Genomic DNA, 24,696 nt, shown 5'->3' on the forward strand with positions numbered 1-24,696 from the left:
TACCTTCCAAAAATTATTAAAAAAATTAATTTTGAAACAGAAGAGACCTAAAATCAAGAACATTTAGATATATTTTGACAAAGACCTAAAGAAAAGTCGAAACATCAAATTTTATCTTCCAAAAATTATTAAAAAACTAATTTTGAAACAGAAGAGACCTAAAATCAAGAACATTTAGATATATTTTGACAAAGGCCTAAAGAAAAGTCGAAATGTCAAATTTTATCTTCCAAAAATTATTAAAAAACTAATTTTGAAACAGAAGAGACCTAAAATCAAGAACATTTAGATATATTTTGACAAAGACCTAAAGAAAAGTCGAAATGTCAAATTTTATCTTCCAAAAATTATTAAAAAACTAATTTTGAAACAGAAGAGACCTAAAATCAAGAACATTTAGATATATTTTGACAAAGGCCTAAAGAAAAGTCGAAATGTCAAATTTTATCTTCCAAAAATTATTAAAAAACTAATTTTGAAACAGAAGAGACCTAAAATCAAGAACATTTAGATATATTTTGACAAAGACCTAAAGAAAAGTCGAAATGTCAAATTTTATCTTCCAAAAATTATTAAAAAACTAATTTTGAAACAGAAGAGACCTAAAATCAAAAACATTTAGATAAATTTTGACAAAGACCTAAAGAAAAGTCGAAACATCAAATTTTACCTTCCAAAAATTATTAAAAAAACTAATTTTGAAACAGAAGAGACTTAAAATCAAAAATATTTAGATATATTTTGACAAAGACCTAAAGAAAAGTCGAAACATCAAATTTTACCTTCCAAAAATTATTAAAAAAACTAATTTTGAAACAGAAGAGACCTAAAATCAAGAACATTTAGATATATTTTGACAAAGACCTAAAGAAAAGTCGAAATGTCAAATTTTATCTTCCAAAAATTATTAAAAAACTAATTTTGAAACAGAAGAGACCTAAAATCAAAAACATTTAGATAAATTTTGACAAAGACCTAAAGAAAAGTCGAAACATCAAATTTTACCTTCCAAAAATTATTAAAAAAACTAATTTTGAAACAGAAGAGACTTAAAATCAAAAATATTTAGATATATTTTGACAAAAACCTAAAGAAAAGTCGAAACACAAATTTTACCTTCCAAAAATTATTAAAAAAACTAATTTTGAAACAGAAGAGACCTAAAATCAAAAACATTTAGATAAATTTTGACAAAGACCTAAAGAAAAGTCGAAACATCAAATTTTACCTTCCAAAAACTATTAAAAAAACTAATTTTGAAACAGAAGAGACTTAAAATCAAAAACATTTAGATATATTTTGATAAAGACCTAAAGAAAAGTCGAAACATCAAATTTTACCTTCCAAAAATTATTAAAAAAACTAATTTTGAAACAGAAGAGACCTAAAATCAAGAACATTTAGATATATTTTGATAAAGACTTATAGAAAACTCGAAACATCAAATTTTATCTTCCAAAAATTATTAAAAAAACTAATTTTGAAACAGAAGAGACCTAAAATCAAAAACATTTAGATAAATTTTGACAAAGACCTAAAGAAAAGTCGAAACATCAAATTTTATCTTCTAAAAATTATTAAAAAAAACTAATTTTAACACAGAAGAGACCTAAAATCAAGAACATTTAGATATATTTTGATAAAGACTTATAGAAAACTCGAAACATCAAATTTTATCTTCCAAAAATTATTAAAAAAACTAATTTTGAAACAGAAGAGACCTAAAATCAAAAACATTTAGATAAATTTTGACAAAGACCTAAAGAAAAGTCGACCTAACCTAACCTAACCTAAAATCAAAAACATTTAGATGCATTAATAATTATTTGTTAATGTTAATGTTATTGATTTGTTAATATTTGTTGAATTTTGTTGGAGACAACCTACGGAATTTATTCCAAATTAGATATTCAATGAAAATAATCTAATAGACTTCCTATTCAATATAATATTCCAAAAGCTGAACTATTTATTGATGATAACATTGTTAGAAGTCTAAGTAAGTTCATATACATCGGAACCGAAGAAAAACTTCGCTTTCTTAAATAAAATTCAATCAATTACATTCTTCATAATTATTATAATTGATTGGATATATTTTATATAATAAAAGATTCATAAATTCAAATAAAAAAGAAAATACACTAATAGTTTAATCAGACGTAAATATGACAAATATCTTGATGATTCTCAATTCGGCTTCAGAAATGCTCTCGGAACACTTGAAGAACTTTTTGGAATGATCCTTCTCTTTAAAAAACGCCGTGATCAACGAAAAGATGTTTTGCATGATTTATCGATCACGAAAAACCTTTGAACACATACATAACTATACACTTGACACGCCTGTTTCCAAAGTGGCCAATCTCCACCCGAGCTAAATTTTCAGGAAGAGCAAAAAATTGTCAAACTGTAAAATACAAGAACAATGGAACTTATTGGTAATTCAAGTTCCTCAGAACGTTTTCTTACCAACTGTCACGGTCACATGGCTAATTTCTTGTCACAAAACCTAGTATTTAACGAAAAACCAATTGAGAATGGTCGTTTTAGAATAGATTTTAGGAGAATGGCAATTTTGGAATCCTCTTACAGAGAGAAATGCCATTATGATTAAATCTTATCTGTGCAATGTGCAACATCGAAGTAGGCCTGTCAACAGCTGAGACTTTACCTCAAAGAGCTGACTAAGTCAAATTATTGTAATGCCGTATAATATGCAGAAATTTTAGGCTCGAACTTCTTCTTCTAGAGGAACGGTTGGGACACTTAGTGTCTGCAGAACTTCCTTGAAATATTGCAGGCTAAAATCTCTTTCACAATATTTTCCATAGTGAACTTCCAGCAATTTTCATAACAACATAAATTAATTTTTCCCGACTAACGTTGCTTAAATTGCCGCATTCAATTTCACTTGAGTTAATGCTCACCATTTTCCGATTTTCTTCAAAATACTTCTGTAAAATGGCAGAAAAAAGTTTGTCGGGTCAGCTAGTATTCGTATAAAATTGCCATACAATGTTGCCAGTAGTAGCGGCAAAATTGTAGAAAATGTAATATTTTTCCTCAACGCGTTTTATCTTGAATACGGATGGAGCTACAAAGTTTTTTTACTGAAAAATATTTAGGGTTTGCTTAGTATAAAAGTACCAAATATTTTTCAGTTTTATATCTATCCTAGAGACGGGATCGCCTTTTTTGAAACACCCTGTATATCGTATGGTATCGCGTTAAACATATGGAGATAAATGTAAACTTAAGCCTACTAAAAATATATTATTTCCCCGAATTTGGTCGATTTCAACAGTTCACATATATTCAAGATGTAGGTCTTATTACGGATCTCTATTTCACTTTTTTCTATTCTACGAAATTTATATACTTTCGTAATTATGAATGGGTGACTCATCACCGGCGACAGACGGTTCGTAGAATTTGGTGGCGCTGCCGTAACTCTCCTCCAACAAAATTTCAATTTCTGTCTATATAAGTATACTGATTATATAGGGTGTTCCAGATAAACCGTTTAGTGTAGATAGAAAAATAATTGGAAGATAAAAATGATAGGGAATGGTTACAATCGAAAAAGGATTAAGAAAATATACCTAGGATCGTACGCGGAAAACGTGAATTAAAAATTCGATCAAAAAAGGCCTATTCGAGCCACTAAAAAGAAAAGAAAAATATAAATACGATAGTAAACGCAGCGAACCTAACCTAACATAACGTGTCCTGATCGAATCGATAGCATCGACGTATTTCTCGATCCCGAAAGAGCAATAAAAACAATAGAAATAAATGAAAAGCAATTTTAATCCACAAAAATTTAGTCACTTTCCTCATCCTCTTCCATTGGAGGTCGAGCATTCTTTCCAGGATACAAAAATTTTATATCTACAATGATTGCATCGAATGAACCCACATTTTTTCGCCGGACTCGCCGTCTCCAGAGAAATTCACAAAGATGCAGGTCCAAGTTACTTCTGATTCCCCCCCTCGATATTCTTCTTGTGTGCCTCCAGCTGGATTCAATATTTTGGGTGTAGGTCCCTGTTTCAGGGTCAACAAAGTGCTCTTGATGTAAAGTGCTGGTAGCCTTCACTTTCTAGCGCCAAATATCCTTTCCAACAGTCAGTATAAATGATAGTCATGACTTCGACATGCTTCTTTATCAGCTCCATCCCCACCAATTTGACCTTCATCGTCATATGCTCGGTCTAGACTGGCCATACAACCTTCACGCTCACTGATTCTGACGAAACAGTTGTTTCCAAGATTGAGGCCTCTTTTATCGTCTGTTCAAATGAAAAATCAAAGGTGATTATTATTCTTTGACGGACGTTAGTGTGCAATCGTTCGAACCATGTGTCTTCTGCCGCTGAACCTTTATCATCGAACGATCTGCCCTTGATTTTTCCGAAACATCTGAAGTGGCCAAAAACGATACCATCATCATACCGTTTAACAAACTGGTTGTGCTTGCTGCACCATCTAATGACTCAAGATTATTATTAATGGCCCAAATTTTTGCTTAAGCCTTTGTTGGCATAATTCTTGCTATTTTAAAAAAGTTCCATCTTTTTGGGAGGGTCTGTGTCTGGGATGATAAAAAAAATGAAAAATTAATAAACAATTGACGAAACATTGGATTATTTAATAACTACTTACATTTTTGAAAGTATTCCTTTTAATTTTAACCCAAAAAACCAATCACAAAAAAAGTTTTAAACTTGTAATGTTTTATTTACCACTAATTCAATGAACGAGCAAAACGGCATATATTTCTGCTCCTACTTACCTGCGCACGAAATGACCGCGATTTTCGACCTTGCGAGTTTAGCCTAGAACTGAAAAGTAGATGTACAGGGCGTTTTAAAAAAAGTAGAGACCGATAGGTAGAGAACTGAAAAATAATCAGGGTTGCCTCGGTACATAATTGTTTACGCTTTTATTATGATTTTGCTAAAACTACTGGCAACATTGTATTGAAATTTTATACAAATATGTTTTGTAAGCTAATACATCCAATGAATTTGTTTTTATGTCAGACTTACATAGAGGGCGCTAGTTACACGATTCGTACCAAGTAGTATTGAACATAGATTTTTCAATATTGGATTTATTAAACAAAATTTCAAGTGAACTTGAACATGATTTAATTTTACACCAAAAAGGTACTCTTGATAAAACTCGATATTGTGTACCGTTTTCGGAATATTTTGATTTGAAAATTATGTGGTAATAACCGATGCTGGTATAAAGCAATGATAAAGTTATTGATTAGACAAAAAATTACAAAAATAACCTTAAAATAAAGACTAAAAACATAAAAATAAACTTCAATTAAACTGTCCTCCGCTTTCACGAATACACATCTTTGAAAGCGTTTGAAAATCAGCTACGAAGTCATTAAAATGACCTTGTACTCTGCGTCCCAATTTCCGTCCCAAACTTTATAGTCCAAACGACTGTTCAAGAATGTTTTTGTTTGAGCTGATGTGTGAGAGCTGGCATTGTCATGGTGGAGAATTATTTGACTTCTGCGATCGTTTTCCCGTATTTTTTCGAACACTTCTAGCAAACAAATACTGGTGTACCATTCAGAATTGACAGTTCCACGTTACTCTAATGCACCGTTCGGCTAACGGCCGATTTTGGAAAACCTTCCAAAAATTCACATTCTTAAGTACGACTACGATTGAATTCGGAAGACCAGTGAAACACTGTGGTACAAGATGATGCTTTATTACCAAAAGTCGAAGCGATTTGATCGGCACACTGCTGTTGTCGAAAGTCCTAGAAAATGAAGATGAGTGTTTCAAGTATCTGTGAAAGTTGAAATAGCTCTCTTTGACAATGTCAAAATTTATGAAGACAATGTCAGATTTGACATTTTCACGTCAGTGTTGCCATATCAAAATACCCTAGATTTTTGTTCTTATAGTTTTTTTATTAAGTTTGAACTATGAGAGCTTTTTAATGAAAATAAACATACGTTCTTTTAGGAAAAATTACTGTGTTTACCGGTTATAACTCAGAAAGTATCAATTTTTGAAAAAAAGCTTTCAAACAAAAGCTTCTTAGAGATTTATTCAATCTATTAATATCCGATGTAACTTGGAGCGTAAAAATTTTTATCAATCCCCTAAAAGAAGTTGCTTACTCCTCTAGGGCAAAAGTATATTTCGACACAGAGTAAAATTTGAAAAAGTTATGAATCCTACCTAAAAAATTTTAAAAAATTCTCGTTGTTTCTCAAAATTCCACGAGAAAATTATTGGTAACTGGAATATTCCGCTTCTATTTATTGTGGGTACTTTTTATTGGAAAGTTGAAGTGTTTTATGAACATATATCAACTTTAGTTGAAATATTAATCAGGTTTGAATTCGAAATCTCTCTAATTTATATATCGCACAACGTTTGTTTTCTATTGCTCGATTATTTTGGGAAAAACAATGAAGTAAAACAGGTTTTAAGCAATTACATCTGTGAAATATATAAAAAATAAAAATTTTGAATCAATATTGAAACTAATTTACACTAAATTATCACTACAACACACAACGACGTCGCGGTTCTTTAAATGATATAAAACTGGTTACAGGCAATTGAAATCTAAGGAACCATATTTCAACAAATTGACAAAAAAATAATAAAAAAGCTCCTAAAGATTGTTATTGGTCGTTTAAAACCAAAAGGGGCGTGCAGATTATTCATTTATAAACGGATATAGTTAATGGTGGAATAATAGAAAATGAAGGTTATTAGGTATTTTTTTTGTTTCTAAAGAAAACAAGTCTGTTTTGATTTATTTTTAGATATAAAGTTAATGTAATCATTTAAGATGAAAGATATTTCCAACAACCTTCATAAATCACTGCTTTAGTTTATACCTTGTGGTTAATTATACAAAGTTTATCAATAAAATATTAAACATGTATGTGACATTTAAAGTAGTCTTTTTAGGTCATCATCAAAACAAATTTATTCTCTTTTGTTTATAACATATCAGAGTTATTGTGTTTAATAGGCTCTTTTATTGTTATGGATTAGTCCAAAGCCTACAGCGGTATTTAGTTTGTGAAATTAAGAGAAGAATTCGATATAATTAAAGACTTTTCAGAATAATTATGGACACATTTTCTCACAGATGTTTCCAAAACGTGAACAAAACCTTCAAATACAAGTTACTAATATCCAGGGCCGGATTAAGCTAGGGGCTTAGGGGGGCTATAGCCCCGGGCTCCAGGTCGAAGAAGGCCCCATCATTTGGAAATCATTCTGTATTTTTTAATGTGTTGATACCACAAATCTAACGTATTGATATTATTTTGTGAATTTTTCCGGGTTTTCGAATTCCTTAAGGGGGCCCCGTCATTATTTTAGCCCCGGGCCTTATAAATCTTAATCCGGCTCTGCTAATATCGCAATGTTCGTTCGGTTGCATACGATGTAGAACATAGATTTAAGTAATGTTTAAATTGTTGCATATCTTTGGCAAAATTATAGAAGGATTCAAAATTGGACAAGACTGTAAAGAAAAATGACGTATTTTAAACGTGTAAAATTATTTATTGTCCTAGCTGTTGTTGCGTATAATTTAAAGGAAGTTACTAACATTTAAAATTGATATAGAATTTTGAAAGGTATGGAACGCTGTTGATTTGAAAATATCGATATATGTTCGCAATATATTGCATCAATCCAATATTATCATAACATCTATAAATATCGATATTTTTCACCGATATATCATAAATCGTGAGAAATTTGAAGCAAATTCCATTTATTTTTTTTATCAAATGATTATACCTGTAATTAAGTTGTTCGTAATAACAAAACGCAGACTCGAAATTCTTCTACTCTTTCTGTGAGGGCAGCACTAGTAGTGTTTGATTATTACTTGGAAGAGCCTTCTTGCATTGAAATAATGATTACTTTCTTGAAGTTTAAATATTTTATTAATATATAAAGAAAAATATGCTTGCTACATTACATATCATTTTCAGCGACAACTTAGACAACTGACATATAACATACATGAAGTTGGCTGCTAGCATTTTACCAACTAATACTCCTCCTCGATTAAAATGTTTCATACAATAATACATGAAAACCGCAACTTAACTACTTAGCAAACAAAACTTAGACTACACTTACTTTTCCTCTTAAGTAAATGAAAGTATCCTTAACTAAAGATTTAATTAATATCTCAGCTAAATTTTGTTCTGTTGACACATAACTTACAGCAATTCCTTTTTTCGTAACTAAATATTTAAAAAAATTATTTTAAGTATCTTTGTGCTTAGCCCTCTTTTTTCATTGGACTTTGACATTAAAATAGAACTTTTATTATCACAATAAAAACTGCACAGATAATAATATCAAAAATCACTCGAAATACCCTTTATATTCACTAGGTTTTGAGCAAAACTAGCTGCTGTCACATATTCAGCTTCTGCCGTAGATAATGCTACACAGTTTTGCTTCTTTGAAAACCATGATATCGGATTCATAAAGTATTATGCAAACACTTACACTGTTTCTGTCAGTCGTATCTATTGCCCAATCAGCATCTGAATATCCCAATAGTTTAATTTCATCAGTAGTGTTTTTGAAGAATGTTAGCCCCATTTCTTTTGTTCCCTGTAAATAACGTAAAATTTTTTTCGCTGCGTTCCATACTCCAACTGTAGGTTTATCTAGAAATCTACTCAAATAAGATACTGAAACAGTCATATCAGATCTGGTGGTTGTAGACAGGTACATAAATTGCGCAGAATCGTCACCGTACCAAGGACGGTTTTTGGATGGGTTTGAACGAACCTATAGATCATTTCGATGGATTCATTTCATTATTTTTGTGACTGTTTCTCTTTGGATTTCTCAGTTCTTTTTTTTTTTAGAAATCACGATTTTTTTCAACATGGCACCTGATAAAAAAAGTATTGTTGCGAATATTATGAAAAAATTGTCAAATACTATGTCAAGAAAATGTTAAAATGGCTGGCAATCCCTTACGATATATCGAAAATATAGATATATTTGTACGATATATCGCAAAGTATCGATAAAATACTACGTATATAATATCGAAAAACAATAGATACTTTTTTTTAAATATTGTTAAAAATGATTACTACCACAAACCACCCATTCTAAAGATGTTTCATACAGATGGCGCAAGATTGAATCAATATTATAGTTCAAGTTCTGAGCCCTAGATGGATATGATAGCTATATATCAAGATAGCGAATTTGAGACAAAAGTAGATAATATATTGTGTCGGTGATTTCGCAAAATTGGGTATTATTTAAAATTTAAAATTTTAATTAGCTATTTTTATAATTACCTCATTAATAAAGTCACACACGTTATGTTTAGATTATTATAATTGAAGGATTATCAGATTACTTTCAAAAACCATTTTGTCTACATTTTAGTTGTGTAATGAAACAAGTGCTCTAACAATATTTTTCTCCTAACAAGTTAACGACTACTAAATTTCTAAATTTTTATAACAGTTCACAAAATTTCATTTTTTGTGATATTATATTTTGAAAATATGCTATTTTGAGAAATATTAACAGAAACATAAATTTGAAAATTCATTAGTTTTGATATAGAACTATGAACTACCTTCAAATAATTCAAACTACGCGCCGTGAATAAAATTTAAATTTGCTAGTATTTTACAAAAAATGTTACAGTAGTTCAAGTTCGGACCCCCAGTCGACGTGAATTTGATTAGTAGAACAAACAATATTGTCGGAATCCATCACAATATAGTTGATCTGGATAGCCACCATTGTAGTATGTACAAATTGTAGATTAAAAGTGTTCAGCTGTAAATATCTATCAGTTCAAAAACCGTCCAGTATGGAGCTGCTGAACTAAGTTGAAATTTCTGGAACCGTTGGTGATATTCATACTGAACACACTGTTTGCACCAACACTAACAACAGCTTGCGTGGTCCAAAGCCAAAATTAGTCCCCTAATAAGGAATAAGGGAGTCAGACGCGGTAGAGTACAATTCAGACTTGTTATGCTCCATAAAAAAGTTGTGAAACGTTACAAACATATTCTTTTGCAAACATCATTTTGGAATAAAGAGCTTAGCTCAAGAAGAAACAAACAAAAATAACTGAAACTCAAAGTTTAGTATTCCTCCCAAAGCTATTTCATCAACACTCTTCATAAACAAAATTCAAGACAATAAAGTAAAAAAATATATTTATATAAAAAAACTTTATTAACAAACATATCAAGTCATAATAAAGAAAATATAAAGGGAGCCTCAGCTCGTCATGTTAATTAAAAACAATGTATAATAATGTACACAATATACCCTTAAATTTGTTATGTACAATAAAATTGAGCCACCACGATCATCTCATTTTTTAGGTGTACCTCCTATGGTTTTGGTAAATAACGTATTCGATATACCGATCACAGGAGCGAAGAAGTGCAGAGGGTAATCACTAAAAATAAAATATATATAAGGATTATAAAATTAATTTACCAAATAGTGAATTTTGGTTCAATTAATCCCATACACTAGTTTACAAAATTTTATTTTTTGAAAGTTGCCACGAATTTTGTTATTGATTATATTGACTCATGACTTGTTTTTCACCAATCTAACGTCGAAAATTTGTAAACAGCAGTAAAAGTTATTTTTGATTTTTATCATTTAAGCTTATAATTAATCGATAACGGGTATTTTACTATGTTCAAGCCTCGGTTTCCTATTAAATGCTGTATGCGGCGTCTGACTTGAGCGTAAACGTTCCGATCGACGTCTGATGCACAGCGGTAGCGGTGAATACATCTCATACGAGAACGACAACGTCCCGTTCGCAACAGTAAGTTTGTTCCAACCTGCTAATTTGTTCTTGGAACCATTTAAATGATGAAATCGCCGGCTATGCACAGTTCTTGTAACAGTACTTCCTATCAACCAAGTATCGAAAAGACCGTCCCGGAAACAGTTCACAAATGATACCTAAATCGGTTGGAACACTAAACAGAATCGTTCGTAGAACGGCAAATGTCCGGTTGAAATACGTAATTTCTATTGCGCAGACCATACCAAGGACGGTTTTGATGGGTTTGAACAAACCGTATGTTAGCGTCTAGTCTTGTGATATAAAACGGATATAAATTCGACAATTTGACAGCGCTTGTGTTACTTGAAGAGAAGTACAAAACGACCGCATAACAAGAAAACACAAAGCAACAAGGCTCCGATGCTTTGTGGAGGGGAAGAAAGAAGGATGTTACCAGATTTTGATAATGAAACACTTAAAAGACACAACAATACTAAATTCATTAAATATTCTGGTGCCAATCAAGAGCAATTCAAACATATAGTATATATAATAAAACTGCCATCAAAAACCCTTATCACCTGAAGAAAAAGTTGCTTGTCACTTTTATTGTATAATGGGCAATAACATGGGAATGTAACACTGTTACATTACCAATTGTTAAGGTCAGTCTTGCTCAAATGCTCAGTTGAGTACAATAGAAGAAGATTCCTGTGATTTTAATGAAGAAACCAATGACTCAGTCACATTTGAACAATTTATGAACATCCAGCAAGAAGAAGAGGAAAAAACGAAGAAGATATGACTGTATTCAAGAGTATGAATCTGATTGAAATACTAAAGAAATCAAAACAATATAAAAAATAAGGTAATATCTAGTACTTGGCAGGTGATTCTTATAATCGCTATATCTCAGGAATGGTAACACTTAAAAAAAATCATTAGGACGATTTTGTAGAGAATTTTAAGATCTACAACTTTGGTTTAAAGGTTTTTTTTTTGATAAAGCTTATCGTTTTCGAGAAAAATTCAAAAACCTAAAATTTTGACCTTGGATCCCGAGTAATTTTTGTAGCACACATAGGATCAGTGGGTATTTTTATTTGTAATGGTAAACCTCAGCTCTCCACCAATATTTTTCGGGAATTTTTGTTATTTTAAATGTCTATATTGACCGAAATAAACCCCTATTGTCAAAGATAAACCTTCCACATGTTAGTAGTTTAAGAATCGTTTATGAGATTCGGAGTTTTGGAAAATTTAGGGTAATCTATAAAAGCAATTAGTTACTGGGTAGACAAAAATATAAATGTTTCGTTCTAATCTTATACAAATACATCCCTGAAAATAATTGACTGCTGTGTTTTTCAATTAGTTGCTTACGGAGCAGGGATCCCATCCGGAGCAGGGATCCTATCCGGAGCAGGGATCCCATCCGTATACAATAAATTCTTATATAAAAGAACAAAGAACTTTTCTCATTTCATGTTCAACACGAAAGTATTGAAAAGAACGATTTTATTGTTTTTTTTAAATTGTTGCAAAAACTGTACGCATAAAGCCACTGATAATGAGAAATAAAGATTCTCGAATAACGACCAAAAATTTTTTTTTTAAATAAAATCTCACCTTGAATTAAGAACCGGACTAGCTTCGTTTCCGCTTATTATGAAAAATGGAAACAGTAGTGAAAACACACATCCACTGAAAAAAAAAAGTTCATTTAATACTGTAATAATAATGTAAATTTGTAGATTAATAACAAATATTTATAAACACTCGTAAGCAAAAAAAATCAACTCAGGCAATACCCTTGCAATCGCCGTGACAAAAAAACTCATCATTGAATAGCATTTTCTTAGTAAATGTTGTAATGCATCTTGCTCTGATAGTCCAACAATATGTTATTATCGATAACCACCCTTTTTATCCTTGTTAACACTAGTGCTAATTAGGGTTAGTTGACTCTTATCTACCTGAGCCTTCACTATAAGTTAGCAATCAAAGGTCAATCTATACACTTCTTCGTTAACAACAAACAAGAATTCCACATGAAAATGGATGCAACTAGTCAGCAACAGAGTCAGCGCAAAGCGACCAGTGCAGTGAACTCGAGTCAGTCTGCTGTTTCAACTTTCAACGAAGAAGCGATTCCGGAAGAAAAAATTGCTCATCTGATATTAATTGCCAGCACACTGCCGAGAAATCGTGCCCTCACCAGTGTTCAAGTCTAACAAGAATTCAATGAAACGCTAGGAGTGGCTAGACAGTCAGAAGAAGATTCAAGGCAACTAACCTTGAGCCACAAAAGTCAACTACTGATTCCAAATTAATTTTATCTCACAAATATGCCAATGGAGAAGTTAATTGGACCGATAAACAAGAGTGTGTCTGTAGATCTGGAGAAATATTAACGCAGTGTTCCATAAATGAAAACGTGGCTTTTGGAGAAGGTTCCTAAATGATTTGGGGGCAGGCGTTTCAATGGAAGTAAAAACTGATGGTGAAGCAGGGGATTAATGGCAAACCGATACATTAGGGGGAATTACGTCGTTTACTACGCCAGTGCCCTTATATACTGCACAAATATCACCAATTATATCGGCAGTTACAATTCCGTTAATAAAATTTAAATAAAATATTGTTCAGAAATAAACACTACTTCCTTAACAATTAAAATCAGAAGACAGATGGGAGCATTTAAAAAAAATTAATATAAACGATGTTTTAGATTTTAATTTTTCAAGTCTTCTTTGTTTTTCTAGCATGGATGACCATATTAATTGTCTACTGTCTGTTCATTGCCAACAATTCTTCTCCGGAAGACAAAGCCATAGTATACTTATAGGTGCTTGGTAAAAGAAATTCAACATTGGTAGTTGTTTCTAACCAAGATTCTTTCCTAAATCACTCAATTTCAAAAATGCTTGTTCTTATACAAAACAGTTACTAAGACATAAATAGTTATACAGTCAAAAAGGTTTCATTTTTCATATTTCTAATAGTTTTAAAAAATTTTCTTTAGCTGACCGTTTTGCATTTATTCTCATGTTTTGAACACCTAAGCCTCTCATTTTTAAATGAACTCATTAAGTTATTTCGAGTCCAGACGATCGCCGCAACGTGGTTTAAACGTACACAAAATACAGCTGCAGTGAAATTCATCACAGATTCTAAAAATGGCATTACATTTATTTCCAGTATAATCGGAGGTCATACACAACAAAATTTCAACGGAAACGAGTTTCTCAGAAAAATGTCACCGCTAATTTCCAATATCTTCCAATACCAAGTACAACTCATTCTCAGGGTGCACGAACTCCCGGCAGTACGCCATCTATTGAGGAGTCATGACATCAAGGCGTCGGTCATGTTGTTATTGTTGATGCGTTTAGAGAAAAGAGAATGTACCGGAGCATTGCTAGTGATTATTGTTTGATGAAGTTTGGCGTTTTTGAGAGTATATAATGAGAAATTGACTCTTCAGAAGGAAGTTCAGGAGTGTGGTTGTTACCCGAAGCTATCAAGAATTACAATTTCCTCACCTCTAACCTAACCACGTGAAAGTGCTGCCAGGGAAATGTATGATAGTGCTTGGCGAGGTTTGTATTCCTTTTGTTGTGCATGCGGCACCATAGTGTTCTTATTTCCTCTTGTTTGTCTGTAATCAAAATGAAACTCTTATCTGCAGGTTCACCATTCTCTTGAGCCTCTGATATTGTGGATACTTGCTGGTAAGACCGGCAACATAGTAACTGGGCACTGTAACTACACGGCAGGGAAGTCGAAGACCTGCTCTCATGTTGCAGCAACAATCTTTCTTTTGGAAGTTGATGCTAAGGCTACAGAGGCTTTGACTCAATTTTATGGATGGTTGAAATATCCAATGACAGCCCTGCCCGTCAAGGAAATAAGGAAGATAGATTTTAGCTCTGCAGAAGCACGAATGAATCAGTGAAAAAGGTAAGAACTTCCTGAAGTTGAATGTCGGTGGCTTTCCTCCTTTAGTTTTGATGTCTTTACTACCCGGAGTTTATTTGGGTAGGTGAACAGCAGCCAGTCTCCAAGCGGCCTTCCTCCATCACCTCCCCAGAAATGAACTGAATACAGTTCACTACAGCATAGATTCCCATCTTTCAGTAAATATTTGAAAGAATTGGAAAACAAAGGGTATGGTGCTATGATCACCCTGGTTTGTTTACGATAATATGGCCGACGCCCAGTTGTCGTATCTGATAGTTAGATGGCGCTCACTTTCAACGGGGAGCAAAAAATGCAGCCCAGCCCATATGACTCGTGAACCACGAAGGGGGCAGTTAATAAATACCTCGACCGAAATAATACATTTTATTATTCGTTTCTAATTTTTTCATTATTATCATCGACTACTAACCTTATTACCCAAGAATCAGATAGTTGTGTAAAAACCGCCATCGGTAAACCGAATCCTATAAAATATGGCCAATGCTTTTCGATGAAGGATAATCTTGTATGTAATTCCCAACCCATATTGAACCATTTATATTCAAATGCGTATAGAGAATATAACATGCACATCTGTACCATCGATAAAGTATATCCAACTACATATATAGGTATGTAGCTCACAGCCGTAGCTTGTATTAAAAATAAAAATTGGACGAGTATACTGAAAATCGAATCGGCCAACACTTTACTAATGCTCTGCGAAAATACCGGTCTTCCTCTGCTATGTCTGTAAGCTGAATCGGCTATATCCTAAAACAAAAGTTATTTTATTATTTCATAGTGGAAATCAAATCAAAATAATAACAACGAAAAATAAAAAATGTTACAGAAAAGCAAGATGGAGTATAAGCTAAAGCAGTCCAACAACTAAGAAATCAAGTATGGAAACAGAAGAGGACCAAACATTAATGCAAAACTAGCTAAGCAACACATTTACATTCTTCCAGCCAAGCAGCATTGAAGTCCCTAAAAGTTATTAAAGTTCAAGCTAGCGTGGGAGTGTAAACAAACTCACAAAGCACTAGCTAACAGAATACAAATGACTACTAGACCAACAAGGTGTAACAAGCAATGAGAAAGCAGACTGCACTACCAAATAAGGGACAACGACTCTATCTTTTGGACCAACAACGAACTGTATGGATGGCTATAGATGAAGAAACAAGACTAAAATAATAAAAAATATTCATGACCACGTCTGCAAGAAGTCTGTGGTGCTTCTCATAATATTCAGAAATGATAATCTGGTGGTCGCAGCAGAACACGTAATCTGCTACTACTTTGGAAAGTGGAACAAAAAAAAAATCCACAAAAAGTGTTCTTTGGGAGAAGACAGAATAAGGAGATACATAATCAAACACAAAATATCTTTTTAGGTAAGGTTTAGAGCGGCTTGAAAGCCAAAACAACTCTTCAAACAATCTACAAGGAATGAATTATCGCCCATCAACTGACCGTTTCATAGGACTAATATTATCAATTTTCTTCTCGGTAGAAATGGCCTAAGAGCTCCGGAATACCTAAATGGGAACATCTTAAAATAAATCCTCATGAATAACAACAAGAATTAACTAACTCAGGAGTAAAGCCACAACGGCCATCATGGATTATAAGGTCAATAATAACTTATGGAATAATCGTCTGGTACATGAAATTCAATAGTAGACTAGACGACACTTGGACACGGTAAAGAAACTAGAAGTCAGCTGCATCACAGGGGCTATGAAGACCAGTCCAACGGCAGTAGTGGAAGTTATCCTAGACCTAACGTCACTACATATTATCGCGTCTATGATCAGAACGGTCAGAGGATTCAGAAAAAGAAAAATTCCAATCTCACGATATCTTGTGACAAAAATGCCCCTTCTAGACAATAGTTGACTTATCAAAAAAAACGACGCTAAAAATATGAAAATGATGCATACAAAAATGAGGAAGAAATCAAATTAATGCTAAATTAGATTATCTTCAATATTTTGATGGAAAATATAAAAATAAAAGTTAGTTAATAATCAATGACTTTTGAACTTGAATGCACAAAACCTATAAACATGCTTATCATTCTAAATGCATATTAACTTCGTTTTATTTCATAAAGACTACTTTTAAAAAAATCTTGATGGTGAATTTGAAATATTGTTCGTTAACAATTATTTTTTTGAGTTATTTTAAATCAAATTCCTCAAAATGTATGAATGAACCGTACGGTCTTCACTGTGCAAATCTGATAAACAGTTCGGAATTAACGACGTTCGGGCAAAAAAACGAGACACTTACTAACATCACCACCTCAGTGTTTTTGAGAAACATATCAAGCAATATTGACAATAAGGTATTTACAAATTTTCCAATATTGCAGCATATAGATATTCAGTTATCAAGGATTAAATTATTTTCGCCAAATTTGACAAGTTTACATTTTTTGTATATAATAAAAAATGTGGAATTTCCAAATATCGACGAGGAATTTTTTGAAAAATGTTGCCGAAATTTGACAACGCTCATCATAAACGATAACAGAAATTTAACGGTCGTAAAGGGTGAGTATGACGCACACTTTTTATATTTAGAAATAAAAAGTTTCACTGAAATAAATTCTCTCACTTAATGATTACTCTATCATTCAATAAGTCGTGTGACGGACACATAGATGGCGCTGCCATTGTCAAATCCATATGACGTTTATGAAGTACCAACTTCATAAACACAACAACCTTTCTGGTCGTCCAATTGAGGTGGTTACTCCAGAAAACATCAAAAAATTCCACAAGACAGTGTAGTGTGCTCACAATTACGGACGAAAACGGTTGATTTCAATACAACATATTAATTTAAAAAATGTGGGGTAATTTAAAGATTCCCTTTAGAACGAATAACCTTTTTATTTTCTCGGCGCGTCGACAATGTTGATAATTTCTTCATCATCAACGTCGAGTTCATCAAATACGAGGCATATTTTTTAAGTAAGTACCGTTTTGCGATTCCGCCGCCGCAACCCCAAGGTCGGCGTTACCTACATCTCTTGTCTACGCACTGACGGCATTACAGCTTAATTCTTCATTGTGTACATTGTTACACAATGTGTTTAAGATGCCTCCGACAATCGTGAGTCCCGCCGATTGTGAATTACGGGCTATTATACGATTTCTGAGTGCTAAAGGTGTAAAACCGATCGATTTTCATCGCGAGATCTGTGAAGTTTACGGACAAAACATTATGAGTGATGGAATGGTAAGGAAATGGGTGAGAGCATTTAAAGATGGCCGCACAAATGTGCATGATGAAGAACGGAGTGGGCGTCCTTCGGTCGTCAATGAAGATTTGGTGCAGAAAGTGGACAAAAAGGTGAGAGACCAGAAGCTTTACAATTTCATCATTGTGCGACTACTTCCTCAATATTATCGTAGTGTTTTGTATCGCATTGTGACCGAGAACTTGAAATACCGGAAATTGTGTTCACGTTGGGTTCCAAAAATGTTGACGGATTTTCTCAAAACCCAACGTTTAGGCAGTGCATTGACTTTCCTTGAGCGGTACCACAATGAAGGTGAATATTTTTTAGACCAAATTGTTACTGGTAACGTAACATGGGTGGCCTACGTCACACTAGAATCGAAACAACAATCCATGGAATGGCGACATTCATCATCACCCAAAAGTGAAGTTTAAGCAAACAATTTCTGCCCGGAAAATCATGTGCACAGTTTGTTGGGACAGAAAAGGAGTATTGCTAGGGGAGTTTCGGCCTCGTAATAAGACAATCAATGTAGCGTCTTATTGTAAAACATTGAACAATCTACGTCGTGCAATCCAGAACAATAGACGTGGCAAAGTGAGTGCCCAGCGACTACTATTTGTTCCTGCACTTGAAGAAACACCTGGGCGGTCAGCGTCTTCAAGACGATAACGAAGTCAAAACAGTTGTGATACAGTGGTTAACATATCAGACGGCAGAATTTTATGAGGAGGGTATTCAAAAACTGGTGCCACTTTATGACAAGTGCCTCAATAATCACGGAAATTATGTAGAAAAGTAGATTAAGGTACAGGCTTTCATGTAAAAATAAAATTATTGCGATATCCTTACACTTCTTTTTTTAATAACAAAACGGTACTTACTTAAAAAATATGCCTCGTATAAAGAACAAATCTTCAATCATTCTTTATAAACCCTTTATAAAATTGTAAAAATGTGAAAAATTTCAAAAAGTTAGATTCGGATCCTCGTTTCATGGCAAACTAAAGTTTAAACTACCCCCTGACCGCCGGTAACGTTTAAACTGGCAAGTTTTTCAGTATACAAAAACTTAAAAAAACGACTTTGAGGTTTAAACTTCTTTTGTTAAATTAGCCCTTAATGGTGTAGTTATATTGCCTTTTTTAATATGCGAATTCCAAAGAAAACAAACTTGAATTACTGTTAAAGTCATAGAGATGTTACATCGTTTTTGAGGCACATTCCAAGTGAAAATATTTGTAGTATGAATCAAATTATCTTTCGCAATACAATCAAAATAAATATTTTTAGGTTAAGTATTTATAAATTTTGTTTTTAGTATCATTCTATGATAATTATGCATTTCTTTCACCTTAAACATCGTTATCAAGTAATAAAACCTCTCAATCGTGTAGATTTCTTACTCAAATGGATTTGTTTTGAACCTAGACACTGACCTACTCCAACTTTATTCATCACACTAATACTAAGAGTACTATATTTATATTTATGCGCATGTGTATCGTAGTGAGGAGAACGCATGGTCTCTTGTATGTGTGGGAGAGCTCATGCGCACGACGTGTGCATTAACAGGCCTAGTTCTATGTAAGAAGTCTTATTGTAAAGATGTTTCTTATATTGTTCTTATTAATAGGCAATAAAGCCTTTGTTATTACGAGTGAATTATTTAAGAAAAGTATTTGTTACAAAATTTCAAACAAGCGACTCTTTAAAATGGACTGTACATACTGACATTTGAGCAAAATAAATTTCCTCTACATGTTATGCACTTAAATCAGTTGTACAGAAAGTTTCTTTCTCCATCTTCTCAATGATCCACTTTTTTGTGTTTGAATCTCATCACCTACACTATAGTGCCCTCTGGGTACCTTTTAGCTTTTATTACTTCGATTACATCTTCAAAAGACAAAAAAACAACAACCCTGTATATATTTGATGTAAGGAAAACCCTAATAGGAAATATTTGTTCTGATCATATCAAAATTTATGAAAATCCAATTAATTGAAGAGTTCGAAACATGATTTTCTTTTGTAGGAGCTTTCAAGAGTGTACCAAATTTAGAACATCTAACAATTACCAATCAAAACATCAAATGTTTAACGAAAGCTTACTTGGAAGGCATAAATAAAATTACTTACCTAAATTTGGCAGGAAACAATTTGACGGAAATAAGCCCGGACAGTTTTGAAGATTTACAAAACATGAATCACTTAATTTTGAGCAACAACAAAATTTCTAATTTCCAAGAAAACACCTTCAAGAACCTCTACAATCTACAAAATCTTGAACTATTGAATTTAGATGTTTCTTCACCGGATAAAAATGTTTTTAAAAATCAAAAAGAACTAAGACTTATTGGAATACCAACGAAATGGATAAATGAAGGCGTGTCGATAAACAACTTGACTCGAATTTTTTCTAATTTAGAAAATATTGGTATTCGAACTGCAGATAAGAACCAAAAAGATGTAGAGAAGTTCATAGAATCTTGTAAATATACAGGATTCACGATTAATTTCTTAGAGGAAGTTTTTTAACATACTTTCAAACAAATAGTGCTATTTATTAAGAATCTTGAAAAAAATAAGAAATTGTTTAAATATACAATTACACAGTAAAATATCTGACAATTCTTTGCAAACAAATAGTGCTATTTATTAAGAATCTTGAAAAAAATAAGAAATTGTTTAAATATATAATTACACAGAAAAATATCTGACAATTCTTTGCAAACTTCAAACTTTTGAGGTCATTTTCAAATAGATATATGGAAAACCTTAACCGTCACACTCAATATTGTGCTTTTTCTTTAAATCAAATGATGATCTTAGTACGCTGTTTACCAATATATTAAATAGTCTACCAGTCTTCGTGTTGATTTATTTTATTACATATTGAATCAGTGCCATAATATAAAGATACAAATAATTTTTACCAGTCAAAAATTCTACGTATGCTGACTAATCCACCCTGATATTTCTTGAACCAAATACTGCATGAAGATGAGATATCTTTTGTGGGAGATCTCATCAAAATCCACAGTACAAAACACCATCACAGAATAGAAAATCAACTAAATGTCATATTAAGACTACTACTTGAACCAAATAATACTAGAAGACTACAGAAGTAGCCAGCTGACTTAACATAACACTGAAGATTACTATCATCGGGAAAAACCAGCACGAAAAAAAAGGGGAAGTTAGAGAAGCTATCAATCAATGGAATCTCATCACACCAACATAGGATAGTAACCCCCAAGTCATCAGATTAAGTCATTTTGTAAGTCTGACTGTTGATTGTACAAAAAAATTCTCTATTTACATTTCCTAGTATTTTTGTGCCTTCTCCACCTTATTTTTGATTTTAAATATTTATAACATTTATCATTAATGCTATAATTCATTTTAACAAATGGCTACAAATATTTAAAACTGCATATATAATCACAATTCCAAAATAAGACAAAACTGTAACCTACTATAAGCCGTCAAGACTTCTACTACAAATGATGAAACTACCACTACAAAACGATTTGTAAATATGATATGGGGTTATAGAGGTGCTCCAACGATTCAAACTTAAGAAAATCACTCCAAAATAATTTTTATATGACAAATCAAACAGTAGACAAAACAGCATGAAACTGTATTTCGGCATATCAAGTAATCCCTTCATAGAACTCAAAAACATAAAAACACTGTAAATAAATTTACCTGCTGATTTCAGAATTGGTTGGAAAAAGTCTTATCATTCCAATAAACAATATTTGCCACTCTCTTGGTAAAATCATTAATCAAAGTCATATTTTGTTAAAAAATATTTTCACAATCTATTAAAAAATTATTTGAGACCTTAAAAACACCAAAGTAGTGATGGGTGATCTAGGCATGGTTCTAAAAGCACCCCAGTATACAATAGTTGTCAAATTTACCCTTTTATAATACCATTAGTCACATTTGATAAAAAAATTTTGTTCACAATCACCAAAAAAGTATGTTTTCTTGGGTATATGAAAAAATTCACTTACCTGAAACCATAGAGCATTTACTACTTTACTCAATAAAAATAATGGTATGACCCACACAGTCTTGAATATAAAAGATAAAGTCGGTTCTATCCAAGACCACACCAATTTTCCCATAATGGATTCAGCTCCAAATATGATTCTTAATAAACTATTTATGGAAGGAAGTAGTCCATATTCGAATAAAAGTATACTGAATAAAAAAATTCCTCCGTTCAATATCCCACAATGTACAATTCTCTTCATTACTTTCGATTCTCTGAAATATCATTCATAGCACAAAACAATCATTATTAACAATGTGTAACTATTTATATATCAAATAATTTTGCAAATGAAAGAAACATGTCGTAACGAGTATTACAAACTGTATATACATGAAAAAATCATTTTCATTCAAGTATACTAGAGTATGAAATAAAGCATCATAAAGCACGAGAAACTTATTCTTGAGAAGTACCTCTCTAAATAGTTACATGCTTTGAGATAACAGAATAGATGATCCAATTATGCTGCATTGGAAATTTAAAAAAAAAACTTTTTCAACACTTTTAAATATTTAAAAAGTGGAAAATAATAATATACAAATCTACAGAACAACTTTTTCAATTACAGACGATTGATTCTTGTATTAACTAATGGATATAATTGGTTTGAAAAAATGAGAAATGATTTAATTTCTTAAAAATATTTTCAACTATCAACAAAACTTTCAAGAGAGAAAGTAATCTATGTTTTATCATGTTCACTTTGTTATTACTTTATCAAAACATTTAAAGCAACACTATTTCTCTCAAAATTTACAGTGTGGACTTGTATTCAAAAATAAAAATCTTCAAAATGCCTAGAAATATTAGTTTGGGTTATTTAGGAGCCAATAAGTAATATTACTTTCTAAACACTTTTAAATTGATAAAAAAGTGGAAAATAATAATACAAAGATACAAAAAACGACCTTTTCGATTGCTAATAAATGATTTTTGAAGAAATCAATGGATATAAGCAGATAAAAAAATGAGAAGTGATTTGATTTTTTAAAAATATCTTCAACTATCACAAAGCTTTTGAGAGGGAAAGTAATATATGTTTTATCAAGTTCAGTTTGTTATTTCTGTATCAAAAAAGTTAAAGCAACACTATCTTTCTCAAATCTTACAGGGTGGACTAGAATTTAAAAAGAAAAATCTTCAAAATGCCTAGAAATATCAGTTTAGGTTATTCAGGAACCAATAAGTAGTATAAATCTTTATGAATTTCATTAATTTTTTTTAATAAGAGAACATAAAGCAGGAAATTGAGCAATTTGTTCTAAAATCTACAAAAATGCAGGTAAAAATTTATAGAAACCACTATTTGGGAAACACCAAGCATTATCAAGATTTCTCAGAATTCTATTGAATGAATACACCTCATAGTCCTTTCCCATACACAATATAATACCTGAAATCCAATATTCTAAACAGTTCAATTGCAATTCTGCAGTTGGACTTGAAAAGGCCTGACAAACAAAATTAAATTGCCATAGACAATTTATAAAATATAGCCATAAATATGACTGCAGATAAATAAACTATAGTTAAGAAAACAGTTTACTATGCAGATATAAACTATAATAAGTTTGGTTGTTCATTATAAAAACATTTGTCCATTACTTACAGCTATAAATATGAAACAATAACTGATACATCTGGCATAAGAGAAAAAATTAGTTGCTAAAAATCACTACTTTTAAAATATATTGAATGCTTATTAATAAATGAGAATTTTTCAACTGCAAACAGGCAGACTTGATGCATTGAAGTTTTGAATTGAAGGACATGCCAGACATGGAATTAATTACTTTTTTCACAGAACTGTGTTGATAATTTTAAAATAAATTATCTTACTCATCTTTCTTTAGTTGCCTTATTGGTGTGCTATCTTTATTATTTATGGATTTTTGCCTTACAACAGAATTTATTCTATTTGGGGATTGCCTAGTAATTTTGCGTTCATTAATTTCTTTGTCTAGATATAAAACAGCATACATTCCTCTAAAACTATCATAGACACCTTTAGCTACTGCATACAATAAATTCTAAAACAAAATAATGGAATTTAGCTTAATAAAGTATATAACAATTAATATTACAAAGTCAACATAAGATATGATCATTACCAATGAATAAACTTTTATTTTTTTATAAAATACTTCTAAGTAAAATTTAGAAAATAATTCTGGTATTTATTCAAAAAGATCGACTTGATCTAAAATTGATTATAACCTACATCACTTAATAGATAATAGACATAATGGAAGTAAAAAAATTGAAAATGTATAATCGAGGCATAAGCCGCCTATTATTTATAAGTGCGTATTATTTAAAATTATTCATATCAACTCACAAAGTTTAATGTAAAAATAAATTTATTTAAATCATTTCTATATAAAATAATGACATACTTACTTTCACTTCCATGTTTCTAACTAAAATTTTTGTTATAAAATACAGTTTTCCTATACAATCATTATTATACAAAAATTAAGGAACATTATTAATCTAGTTCCTACTACAACTACATCAAACAGAAAAAATCTCCATTACAGAACAACAGCTGATTTAAATTATC

At 31.7% G+C, this 24,696-nt stretch overlaps 2 protein-coding genes across 2 annotated transcripts; one reads left to right on the forward strand and one right to left on the reverse strand.

Annotated features, from left to right (window-relative positions):
- Positions 1-10,237: 10,237 nt before the first annotated feature.
- Positions 10,238-24,691, reverse strand: LOC130894486 (etoposide-induced protein 2.4 homolog). The gene is made up of 6 exons (XM_057801359.1): positions 24,534-24,691; positions 23,973-24,163; positions 22,090-22,345; positions 15,227-15,570; positions 12,463-12,537; positions 10,238-10,485 (listed from the first exon to the last, which is right to left on the reverse strand). Exons 1-6 carry the CDS (start codon positions 24,543-24,545, stop codon positions 10,398-10,400), a joined length of 966 nt encoding a protein of 321 aa, XP_057657342.1. The 5' UTR covers positions 24,546-24,691; the 3' UTR covers positions 10,238-10,397.
- Positions 16,887-20,927, forward strand: LOC130894488 (leucine-rich repeat-containing protein 15-like). The gene is made up of 2 exons (XM_057801361.1): positions 16,887-17,360; positions 20,094-20,927. Exons 1-2 carry the CDS (start codon positions 16,940-16,942, stop codon positions 20,594-20,596), a joined length of 924 nt encoding a protein of 307 aa, XP_057657344.1. The 5' UTR covers positions 16,887-16,939; the 3' UTR covers positions 20,597-20,927.
- Positions 24,692-24,696: the final 5 nt, after the last annotated feature.

The sequence above is a fragment of the Diorhabda carinulata genome, chromosome 5 (assembly GCF_026250575.1).
Source record: "Diorhabda carinulata isolate Delta chromosome 5, icDioCari1.1, whole genome shotgun sequence".
Classification (NCBI taxonomy): domain Eukaryota; kingdom Metazoa; phylum Arthropoda; class Insecta; order Coleoptera; family Chrysomelidae; genus Diorhabda; species Diorhabda carinulata.